Source organism: Lolium rigidum, chromosome 4, assembly GCF_022539505.1.
Source record: "Lolium rigidum isolate FL_2022 chromosome 4, APGP_CSIRO_Lrig_0.1, whole genome shotgun sequence".
Lineage (NCBI taxonomy): Eukaryota > Viridiplantae > Streptophyta > Magnoliopsida > Poales > Poaceae > Lolium > Lolium rigidum.
This window is the reverse complement of record NC_061511.1, coordinates 184885570-184897722: the sequence shown is the minus strand read 5'-3', so window position 1 is coordinate 184897722 and position 12153 is coordinate 184885570. Positions and strand designations below refer to the sequence as shown.

At 47.8% G+C, this 12153-nt stretch overlaps 1 protein-coding gene across 1 annotated transcript; it reads right to left on the bottom strand.

Annotated features, from left to right (window-relative positions):
* Positions 1-313: 313 nt before the first annotated feature.
* On the bottom strand, positions 314-11917 carry LOC124647905. Its single transcript, XM_047187754.1, has 2 exons — positions 11787-11917; positions 314-2800 (listed from the first exon to the last, which is right to left on the bottom strand). Exons 1-2 carry the CDS (start codon positions 11805-11807, stop codon positions 314-316), a joined length of 2508 nt encoding a protein of 835 aa, XP_047043710.1. The 5' UTR covers positions 11808-11917.
* Between the last annotated feature and the right edge of the window lie 236 nt (positions 11918-12153).

The following is a 12153-nucleotide window of genomic DNA, read 5'->3' as shown; positions in this document are numbered from 1 at the left end:
CATGTACAACTCTGAAGAATGGTTTAACTTATCAGCATCAAGTTGACAAGCTGCAGTAGCAGCAAATTTCAAGGTGGTGCAGTATAGTACTTTTTTTTTTGCCTAAACATATCAGAGCTTTCACAGACCACCGTAATAATATTAACACGTACTACATGCACATGGCATTTACATGAGAGAAAGCATTGAAATTACACAGGTTGTTTCGATCTAAAGAAAATTACAGGCCGAGTAACTGACCAAAGCATGCACTCGTACAACTTACGGACTGAGTAATAAAAGCTTGTCGTTGAAGTGAGTTGATCGCACTAGTTCAGGGAGGGCTTTCCCGCGTGTGGATAGAATCTTCAGGAACATCAATATGGCAATCATTTGATTTAGCGATATCCGGCAGCATAGGTGCCTGTGGCAGTCTATCAGCTTTAAGAACATGTTGCAGGGTAGCGCCACTCATTTGCGGATTGTCTGCCAAATGTCGAGCAGGGGATGTAGTTGCTAAATGATCAGCCAGGGTAGTGGTAGCTCCTTCATATCTTGCTGCAGCTTGCTCAAAAATTTCCTGCTGACTGGAACGAGTACTTTCCGCACGTGGACGATGGCGGCTAGGAGGAGTACTCGGTTGATCTCTCTGCAGAATTCCAGCATGGGAGAGCAAAGCCCACAGGTGGGTGATGAGCTCGCCGCCCCGCGTGAGCTGATCGATGTGCTCGTTGACATCATCAGATGGTGCGATGTAGAGCAATATCTCGGACCAGAAATCAGCTATGACCTTCCAGCGCCTGGTAACATCTTGTATCTCCTCGAGCTGCTTGCCCAGCTTGGCACCGCTCTGGAAGATGCTAGCCTCTGATTCTTCTAGCCCGTAGTTCCTCAGCGCCTCGTACTTAGCCCTCCTCCTCATAGATGGCAGCAGAAACTTGTTGGCTTCTACCGCGACGGCATCGAACACACGGCTTGTATCGTAGTGGTGCCCAGGAAGAAGCTTTGGTACGTGGACCACCAAGTATGCACAGTATTTTGACAGTTTTGTGGCGACACCAAGATGGGTCTTCAGTTGTGCTCCCTCGTCTAGGTAGGAAGAGCCATACCTAGTTGTTCCCATCTCACAGTACCAGGTTGCAATGTGCCAAGTCATGATGATGGAGCTTGTGTCTGACGCCGAGTGCAAGTCCCGTGCACAAGCCCATGAAAGGTGTCCTGCTTCATTGGAGACTAGTGATGATTTCCCGTTCGTCAGTACACCATTAGTACGCTTCAGGGAATAAATAAGTGCCTTCTTTACTTGTGCAGGTACCTCGATAGATTTTCCATGTTTCCCACGGACCCTCCGCACGTACGTGTTTGTTTGTTTTTTATCAAACAAATACATGTTTGTTTGTTGGAAGATGCCACACCGGTGTCCGGGAGTGGGAGGGGCGTCAAAATAGCCAGTCAACTTCCATTTAGGCTTGAAATCAAGCAATGAGTACTGCCCAAGCTTGTGCTGCCAGTAGTGTTTGTTTGGTGCACAGTGTACACCAATTTTGGCAAAAAACCCATTCAATCTTATAGTCATACAGCACCAGCAACCTCCCCATGTGTTCCATCTTGCTTGTTCTCTGACATACCCACAAACAAAGGATACTCTGCTCCAAATGCTAGTCCAGTAAAGTAGCAGTTGTAGCAATTCAAGAGAAGCAGCGGATGCAAGTACAAATAAGCTGATAACAGTATCAGAATCAGTCATCTCCTTGCCTTCTTGTGACCTGACTGTCCACAGTATTATAAGAGATAGGAATATGACTGAAAGCAAGCACGTAATCATCGCCACACTTGATCCATAATAAATGACAGCAGACTTGGTGAAGAAGAAATCATACATAAAAGCTAACTCAGTCTCAATCACCCTGAAAACCCGATTGCAGTCCGTGACACCTTTCTCATTCTCCAATAGCAACCCCTTGAAAACGAAATCATGTGCCCTTTCCTTGGATTCGCCACAGGTAAACCCAAAGAAGCGCCTCCTCAACAGGTGAAAAAGAGAGAAGGAGAGGCATGTATCCTTTAGCTCTTGGTCCAGTGACAGGTTACTGCACAGCCATATCTTCTCTATGTCAATGACATGATCAACATTCCCTGTAAGTTGTGCTGCATATGATGGAGCATCCAACTTAGATTTGTTGAGGGGCCAGTCGACCAGGTAATGACAACCTTCCATGGTGGCTGGGACAAATTTGCCCCTGGTGTGCTCGTTATACATGTAATCAGCAACCATCTTATTCAAGTTCCATGAGCTGCTTGACAGCACACATGGTGCTTTTAGGAAGTCTAGTTTTAACATAGCAATGATGTACAAAGGGGTAACTAGGAAATACAAGGAAGAATTCCCAGCCGCAAGTAAGGTTCTCAAAAGCAAATACCCATTTGCATAGTAAAGCAAATAGCGGTATTGGGACCTTGTTACTTGTTTGATGTCATCGAGTTTATAGCTTGTATCGGTACAAGCATGAAGGATGAAGAGACTTCCAGCCCAAAGGGAGTACATGCAGCTCTTCGCCGCGGAGTGAGATTGCATTGAGCCTAGTGTGTATGCTCCCAGTGGGAAGGACAAGGTGTGCGCGACAAAGAGACCTTTCTGGATGAACCAACTTGTGGAACGGCGACGCTGGGACCCTAAGGTGGCAACAACTAGGTAGGCCATAGGAGTGAGTAATACAAGTACCTCCATGTGGACACTTGGACTTTCCAATAACGCACCGACATAACTATACCCAAGAGTAGCAGTGGTCTCATTCTTCACCAGCTTGCAGGTAGCATTAACCTAATGAAATCAGATCGAAGAATAAAATTCCATACTTCAAACATGTAAGAAAAATAAATAAAAAGGAAAATCTCTAGCCTAAAGTTGCATATAGGAACAAATAGAGTTAACATCGATGGAGGAAAAAAAAACCCTGCCATCGGCAGGGGACTTGCAAACCTTCATCGGCGGTGGAAGACAAGCCTCAATTTCGATGTTTTAAATCGCATTTGTTTGGCTTCATCAGCTATAGCTATGACAACTATTGTGGAAGATATAGCCATTTGCCAATAGTGTTTTGACATTAGAAGTGCATAGTATATTAAATAAGCACATAATTGAGGAGAAGTAATATCGACGAAAACTAAGAAACTCTAGTAATTTGGATATACTACCAATTGGAGCTTCTACCAACTACCACTGGTCAATTCCTCTATGGGGCGACCCTTCACTCTGCTATCATGACAAAAGAAAAAATATCAAGGTAACATACCAGTTTTTTTGTGTATAAGTACTTAGATCCATTTTGTGCTATTAGCTACTCTGTAGAGACCAGCTCATATTTTGTTACATGAAGCCCATGTAGATGCATGCATCTATGGCTAGATTTGTCATCTTAGCTGGGATTTTTCAGATAAGTATTTCAATCAATCAAAGAATCATCAGCCACACTAAGGATCTTAACGTCACTGTATTAGAATTTACAGTATTACTAGCAAAAGTGCCCGTGCGTTGCACCGGGATCCACTCTTAATCATCCGTGTTGAAACTTCTTCACTTTCACCATCATCCATGGTGGTCATGATTTCTTCTAATCATTATGAACATAACCAAATTTTAAGAAGATTATAGATTACAAGCCCCTCACTCGCATCGACTTATAAATATGAATTCAAACAAATTCAAAGCTAGTACACATTGAATATTCTACGAACCATTCCACAATTTTGTACATTGTGCCAAGCTGCGTCACCAGTTGTCCGGCAACATGCCACTGCTACCCTTTGGTGCATTAGAAATCAACACTGGGCTACCGCAGGAGTCCGTAGGAGGCTTCTCCAGGTGTCCTGTTGGGAGGGAGGAGGAGCACGTCACGCCAATGCCCAGGTGTGCGTGCTCGCCGGTCTACCAATGTAGCTAGGCACCGAGGCAAATAAATTATGGATTCCAACTTTTGAGCATACAACAATCTACGATTGAAGATTTAGACAAAATGAGCATATAGTTGAATTACAAAAAATTCTATCGCCTCGTGTTAAAATGTATAATTAAGAGCAGCAAAAAAAACTTGTTTTTCGAAAAAGTAAATCTTCCATTTATCCAATCTTCCACCGCATTGAGTAAATTTCAAGTCTGCCAACTCATTGCGTCAATAGCTTGTCCCTACATTCGGACCTTTCGGCGGCCACACTGTTGATTCATTGCCGCTGCTACAGCTCCAAGGCAGAGCACATCTGCACTGTGCGTCGCTTTTTATTTCCCCAAATACTGATAGGAACACGGCACTCCATCCAGTCCACGCACTCCAACACAAGTGGGGCAGGATGCCTGCCCATGCCCAGCCACGGCAAGATGGGCTCGCGTGAGTTGACTACGGCGCCGAAGGCCAGGGAGACCGGGGCTGCCGCACGCGAGGGAATAGGCCCAGGGCAAAGCGCCGCTGCGCCCTCCTCGAGCACCAGCTCCGCCCGGCTCGATGCGCGCATCCCCGCCGCCCGCGCCTTGCCCCGAGCTCCTAGCATCCGGCAGTTGCTCGCCGCTCTCCGGCCGCCAACCGACGACTTGGCCGAGATCTGCTCAGAGATCATTCCCTTCTCTCCCATCTTGCCGTCGGGCAGGAGCCTCCCCCATCTCCCTCGTGGTCGATATATCCGCGCCAGTCCGACCGATTTCCACAGCATATCCAAGCTTCCCCTTCTCCCTTCTCTGAGCTCCAGCTCTGAATTTCTATTCGCGTCGGCTGGCTCTCCTCACGCGGTCAATCTAGGCGCTTTTCTCTCTATGCCATTGATCCATTAGGTCATGTAATTGCTGCTGATGATTGGAATTTCTGAGCGTATATAAACCGTATGAAATCGCCATAAAGAATCGATGTGGGACTATTCAACAGGAAATATGAGTACTTTTTCTCGGCCGGGAACCACCCTAATTATTTTAAAAGCCCAGATCTAACAGCTAAATCAAAGCCCAAGAGCACTCCTTTCGTCTGCGGCATCTGCATCGGGCGTGAGCCAGGGAGAGGGGATCGATTCTGGAGAGGAGAAAAATGCCCAGATCTAACAGCTAAATCAAAGCCCAAGAGCACTCCTTTCGTCTGCGGCATCTGCATCGGGCGTGAGCCAGGGAGAGGGGATCGATTCTGGAGAGGAGAAAAATAAATACCGAACCGGTACCATGGCACTTTGATGTATTATGTAGTTTGGTGGGAGGGCAAAACGGTCCAAATAAAAGCGTTGACGAAAATTTTGGCAGAAACCTTAGCTCCTTTATTATTAGGTATAGATAGGAAAATTGCCCGTGCGTTGCACCGGGAAAACACAATAAGCAAACAATTGGGCAATGCTTTCGAAAAGATATTCTTACATTGCCTTTTATATGTGAACCTGTGTATTAGTAGCATCTCCATTGCCTCCATATTTATCTCCAGTGAGTTCCATAATTTAAAAATGCTACAACGTTATGTAGTAATTTTTAGAAGTGTATCTAATATGCACAGTTCAAAGTTAGTATAAAGAGCATTGGTTGACTTTGGAAAACATGGGAGAAGATAAAATGCAAATTAATCATTGTCCTGCCTACAATTGATAGCTGATCAACCTGATTTAGGAAAAGAATAATAGCACAAGTTTTATCAGCTTCAAGTGTAATTTTAAATACTACACGCGTCATAGGTTCCAAAACCATACAGGATAGCAAGAAAAGAACATACTTAATCAAAAAAAAGCAAGCTATTGGGTATTGTAGAATAGGCCCCATCTGATAGATAAGCTGTGAGCACCTCCTCGTTGAATCACACCAACAACACACTATCAATGATTGTGTTGATCCGGTACATACCAAGAGTATTCCGCACGTTGTCACAACTCACAAGAATTGCCTGGGCTGGGGCTGCTTACGAGCGAAAATTCTTGCCTGCAAGCTGCTTCTCTACACGTCGAAAGTGAGGATCAGGTCTCACTTTCCGAGTCCATCCTTTTAAACACTTGCAGTGCTAGCTACTTTGAGCAGAACACCTGTACAACGCAGCAGCAAACGAGATGACCCGATCAATCGACCATGGTTGGATCTTGTGACATGGTCGGCCTGAGAAACGGTGTGTACCTCTTGAAGCTAGGAGGCATCAACGGTGCTGAAGAGACGCGCGAGCGTTCCTTTGCTGCCGGCTCTGATGAGGAGCTGTCCGTCGCGCGATCGGCTTCTGGATCTCTACGGCAAGGGTTCGACAGCATGAGCGGCTCGGCGCAGGTCACCTCTCTGCGGCTGGAGGCGACTTGCGTTGCAGCTGTACACTGTATAGTCAATGCGGTCGATCGACCGGCACCGAGCCGTCGCAGGAGAAAACGTGAGCGCCTCCGCTGAACGAGACGTGGACGAGCGGAGCTTGGGCAGAGGGTATTGACATCATGATCGATAACCTGTGATCTATAGATCGATCGGCATGGGCGTGGGCTTCGCTGCTAGGTTTTAATTTATATACGCATCAGGGCAGGCAAAACAACCGAGAATACGTAGGACATCTGGGTTTTCTTGTCGAAGTCAGGGAGGACTCGTGCATAGCTCGGAGCCTCAGACATCCTCTTTTTGTTATGGCTAGTTTGTACACGACACGGCGGACGGACGAAGACGGATAGGAAAACGGACGAAAGCGCTTTTCGATGGACGAAACCACGGAAACGTTAGCTCCTTTATTATTACTAAGAAAGTGCCCATGCGTTGCATCGGGATAAAACTTAGTTTCGTGGGAACAAATGCAGCATCGATGTCGGAAACTAATGATGTGCGTGAAGCGCTACCGCCATGACAACGAGATTGTGCTATGTGCAGCTACTCTTTGCACCAACATTAGCCGCCTACATCATCGTCGTTTGAACCATCACCGTTGGTTCAAGCAGACGAGACCTTGTTGCTCTTGTGGTCATGCAATTTCCGCTTCGACTATGTCACCTTGATGTGTTGCGCTTGTGGTCGTGCATTGCTTCGGCTGTGTGACCTAGTTGTGAGGTCGTTGAACACAGTGTGCTTCCTAGTTGCATCTAGCGGATATTGATTGGAAACCTAGCCGTGATAGCTTTTGAGTAGCGATAGACGAATGACCGGTCAACGAAGACGGCAACGAAGTCCGCCAAGTGTGAACAACGACATATAGGCTAGTGATGTTGCTGATCGAGTGGGACAACAACAGAATTTGATTAATTATAGGGGCCAGCTGGGTACACCTTGAGTTGATAGCCCGAGAAGTGAAGGTGGAGCGAGCTAGTCGCTGAAATGCCGAGCAACGACCAGATGGTGGTGGCGCCGATGGAGAGTTCGAGACGGGCGCAACAAAAACCAAGTAGCTTTGCTACATTTTGCATGTTATAAATTGGCATAAATTACAAGAATTTTTTTAGATGGACCTTTGGTCAATTTTCGCAAACACATCTAAAAGTCGAAGTCTCCACTGCACGCAGTCGAATTTCTAGCTATCCCAGACCCAGCAAGAGTGTGCACTCACTCGAGCAGCCATCGCGCAAGTGAGCGACGGAACAACTCGGTGCGACGGTGCGCAACTCCATCTTGCGCAAGCAATACAAAATGTTCACAAAATACATTCGAAAAGAATATATGTAGCAGCAACACCGCAAAATACTTCCACAAGAAAATCATGCACTTTCTACAGAAAACTCTCCTCACTATCTCTCTGCTGCTCTCTCTATTCCCCTAAATTTAGGTCATCGATCGTGCCTCACGCCGGCAATCACACCGGCAAGGGGGTGGGCGTGATAATTGGTATCAGATTCCAGTCACGAACCGCAGAGATTGTGCTATGGGCTCCCAATTTGTTGTGCAGGACCGTAAATCCGGAGGAGCGGCTCGATTTCTCCTTGATTTGATTCGCCACGGATGCTACCAAGATATAAAACTACATTCATTATCAGCCATTTAACTGGGATAAAAAAATATCAAAACAAACACAATAACGGATCACATACGCATCAAGTCAGCTACGAAACACACACACAATTGCCAGGTGCTAAGCACGCGGCACCTCCTATGCCACTCATTTTCTTCTTATCCTTTACGTAAGCAGCAGCAAATTTATTCTATGCAAGAATGCAAACCTGAGCTATCTTTCCCTTGGTGTACTTCGTTGCTAGGGAACTGAGCTAAAAACGGACGAGTACGGTACTGAAAACTCGATATGCACCTTGGCAGCAGCGACGCCGCCGTCGGGGGGAAATCCCCCCCAGCTCCTCCAAGTTCTCTCTCCTCCAAGCTGCTAGAGGTTGCGGCGGCAGATTCATCTTTTTGCCACTGCTTGGCATAGTCCGCCCACCAATCTCTGGCTGTGCTCCCCTTCCGTCCAATCTCTCTCCGGCGTAAGCCACATATCTTTTCCTCTCCACCTTTTGCAATTCCTTCCTTTAATTTGCTTTTCCCAGCTTTCCTTCCTTCCTCCCTCTTTAATTTGTTTTCGTTTCCTTCCTCATGCCACCATCCCTTTAATTTGTTTTCGTTTCCTTCCTCATGCCACCATCCCTTGCAATTCCTCTTTTAAATCCGCTCCGAAATTACATCTTTAGACTGTGTTGCTGCTGGTAATTGCTTGTTACAATCCAGAAAATGTACGAATATAAACTGGTGGGATTCCTCATATGGAAGCGAGGTGGGACTATATGTAGGTCTAGAGCCATAATTTTCGTACATATCAGATTATTCCTCCCTTTGAGTTGGAACCGAGTCCAGGCCGGTCGTCCCACAGCGCGTCCTCAACTGGGCCAGCCCACTCGTTCGGGGAGGAACACGTGACAACAGTTCCCGAGCAGGCCGAGCTTCCCAGCTCGCTTGCTCGAGTGGTGCGACTCCTCCCCACGCTGTCGCGTGGCCGGCGAGGTTGCCGTGAGAGAGAGGAGAAATAGAAAACGGACGAAACTGACGAAGAACAAAACGCAGGGACGGGGGGCGAGGCGGATCTTTCCGGCGTGCTGACAGGTCCCGTGGAGCCGCCGTCTGCCCGCGCGGCACACACACAACAGACCGCCCTCGCCATGGATCGGCGGATGCAGAGGAAGCTCATGGGACGCCTGCTCCCGTGGACCAAAACACCAGCGCGGTGGAGGATGGCGGGGCGGCGCGGAGCCGGATCCACGCGCCATGGACAGGAAGGATGGGACTAAGGGAGTGGGTACGCCTGCTCGCATTGACCAAGAACAGCAGCGCGATGGAGGAGGGCGGGGAGGGGAGAAGAAGTTGTGGAGCTCGGGTTGGGGAAAAACAAAAGAAGCGAACCGGTACGATGGTCTTTGACGTAGTATGATATTTGGTGGAAGGGCAAAACGGTCCAAAGAAAAGTTGGACGAAAATTTTGGCAGAAACCTTAGCTCCTTTATTATTAGGTATAGATTAGGTATAGATATAGATATAGATATAGATTTTTCAAATGATTTGGTCATACACCGATATACATAGTCGACGTAGTTTACACCCAGCTACAATCATTATAGCTTAGTTCTGGTTCTGGCCCATGTCGACTTATATATAGGAAACAACATTAGCCCAACAAAATTTACGCTAAGACAAGTAGTTCATGTAAACGTAAACGTAATTAGTCAAGTTTGCTAACGAAATGGGTGAAAACAGAAACCTGTTTGGAGTTCCTTGTCCAATTTGCAGGAGGTGGTGCAGCTACTAATCACACAAATCACCTACTACTACTGAAAGAAATCTGTAAACTCAAGAGTGGAAACCAGAGTGACGAACTGGTCAGGTCTCCACAAATCTGAGCGGCGCTTCTCTCCTTGCGTGGCGGTGCTTCTCTACTCGCAAGGAGCTGCAGAACAAAGGATGTAGGGGAGTAGGACAGAAAGGGGGCCTGCACCGGTGCCGTCGCTGCTGCTCGACGGGGAATATTTCGCTGGAGGAGATCGGGGCGGAGGGATGCGTATCGGAGGACCGATGCCCGAAAGAAACTTTAGTTCAGGCGGTGGATGAGAGGCGAGCGACGCGGAAAGCTTTGTGACTCCCGACGGAAGCCAAAAAAATCCGAGAAAATTACAAAAAACCACCACATTACAGGCAGTCGTTTCAAAAAACCACCACTTTACGAAAAAGTTTCAAAAAATCACCACTCTAGCGCTAACACGTAACAGATAGCACTGATTCTTATCTAAAACTGGTCTAATGACAAAACTGACTGGTGGGCCCCGCTGTCAGGATGACATGGCACCGTAAAAACGGTCCAGGACAACAAATGTTAGTCCAATCTAAATTTTGAACTTTATTGTAAATTTCAGAACAATTGTCATCTCATTTCTTTTTCTCTGTAGTTTTTTTTTCACTACTGGTTATCTAAAAAGAAGGAAGAAAACTTGAAAAAATAAAAGAAAATGCTGCCGCCCACCATCTCCTCCCTGTCCGGCCGCCCATCCGCAATGCAGGCGAGCCCGCGCCGGTGCAGGCGAGGCGGATGAGGGTGACCTGGGCGAGCACGGGCGTCGGCGAGATCCGACACGGGCCAGCTCCGGCGAACTCGGGCCGGCGAGCTCCTTGACGTGCCGGCGCGGGCGGACGAGCTCGGGGCGGGCGCCGGCAAGCTCCGCCTAGGCGGGAACGGCGAGCTCCCACCGGTAGGAGGCCTCTCCCGCGCTCGTCTGCACCCGCCAGTGGTGGACCCTAGCCGGAGCTAGCCGAGCCGCACCACGGCCGACCTCGCCGCCCCGTCGCCAAGCTCATCAGCCCTGCCCTCTAAGCTCGTCCGCGCAGGCCCGTGTCCGGCCGCCGGCGCCGGTGATGAGGCCCTTCCCACCACCTCCTCCGCCCCCGCCCATCCGAGACGTAGGCGAGCCCACATGGGCAAGAGCCCGAGCAGGGACCGTGGCGCCGGTGAGCCTGCACAGCCAGGCGTCCTCACCATCCTCGACGCCGACGAGCCCCCACCATCAGGATGCCTCTCCCGCGCTCGCCTGCACCCGCAAGTGGCAGACCCTGGTCGGAGCTAGCCTAGCCGCACCACGCCGACCTCGCTGCCCCGTCGCCAAGCTCATCTGCGTCGGTACCTGGGCGTGGTCACCCTCGCCGGCCCTGGACGAGCTTGCCTGCCCTGCCCTCTAATCTCGTCCGCGCAGGCCCGTGGCCGTGCTGGTCTGGGCGCATCTCCGCCGCCCTCCTGCGCGCCGCCCCAGTGGAAAAAAATTAAGAAAAAAAAGGATAGAAAAAGTAAGAAAAGATGTGGACCATAAAATTAGAATTTACAATAGACCAAGGTCTTTTTGCAAATTTTACATGCCACGTCATCCTGACAGTGAGACCCACATGTCAGTTTGGCTATTAAACCATCATTATATACGAATCAATGTTCTTTGTTACGTGTTACCCGTAGAGTGGTGGTTTTTTGAAACTTTTTCGTAAAGTAGTGGTTTTTTAAAACGACTACCTGTAATGTGGTGGTTTTTTGTAATTTTCTCAAAAAATCCCTAAGATTTGCTCCTTCCGTTTATAGAGAGGGCATAAATATCAAGCTAGAGAAAAACCAAAAAATACACTAATTTTGAATCAAGAAGTAGAAGAAACCAAAAGATTAGCATGGCTTTAGGGTAGAAGATGAATGTGTTGGTTGGGCGGACACTACGCCTCAGGTTGTATCAGATTTGGTGGCCAGCGATTTAGCTGTGTCCTCTGGTTAATAGAATTACCATTTTCCCATGAAAAAAGATTAATTTTCTAGAAGATTGAGATCGAGAGACGTAAATTTGTTTTAATCAAAACAAAGAATAGATGTATAAGATTGCTTTTGTTTGAAGATTCATACCGTAGCTGCACTTGCTCCCATTGGCTCTACTGAGCTCCCTGCACTTGAGCCTACTCTGTCCTCAACAGGTTTATCGTGTTACAGAAGAGCCCACTTGCCGCTCTACAAGTCTAGCTAGCTAGATGCTGCGAATGGTGTGTAGACAGAATTCCAATAGCAAGAAGATATATGGGGCTGATCTGATTGATGACTAACTGCCAAAGTAAGTGCCCATCGCCCTAGCGGAAGTCTCTATCTTCACCGTACAATACAAGTCATCGAAAACCGCGTTTGCTTGAATCTGCGGGTGCCACCATTTTGCATGGTCAGAAATCTACGTTTATCACCAGTCATACAAAATATTCTAAAAATTTCCCAGAAAATGAAT

Bases quoted from the DNA above. Each gene is read 5' to 3' on its own strand.
- LOC124647905 (XM_047187754.1), bottom strand. From the start codon at position 11,807: ATGGGAGCAAGTGCAGCTACG. The intron at 2,801-11,786 runs GTATGAATCTTC...TGATTTCATTAG, and splicing joins TGGGAGCAAGTGCAGCTACG to GTTAATGCTACCTGCAAGCT.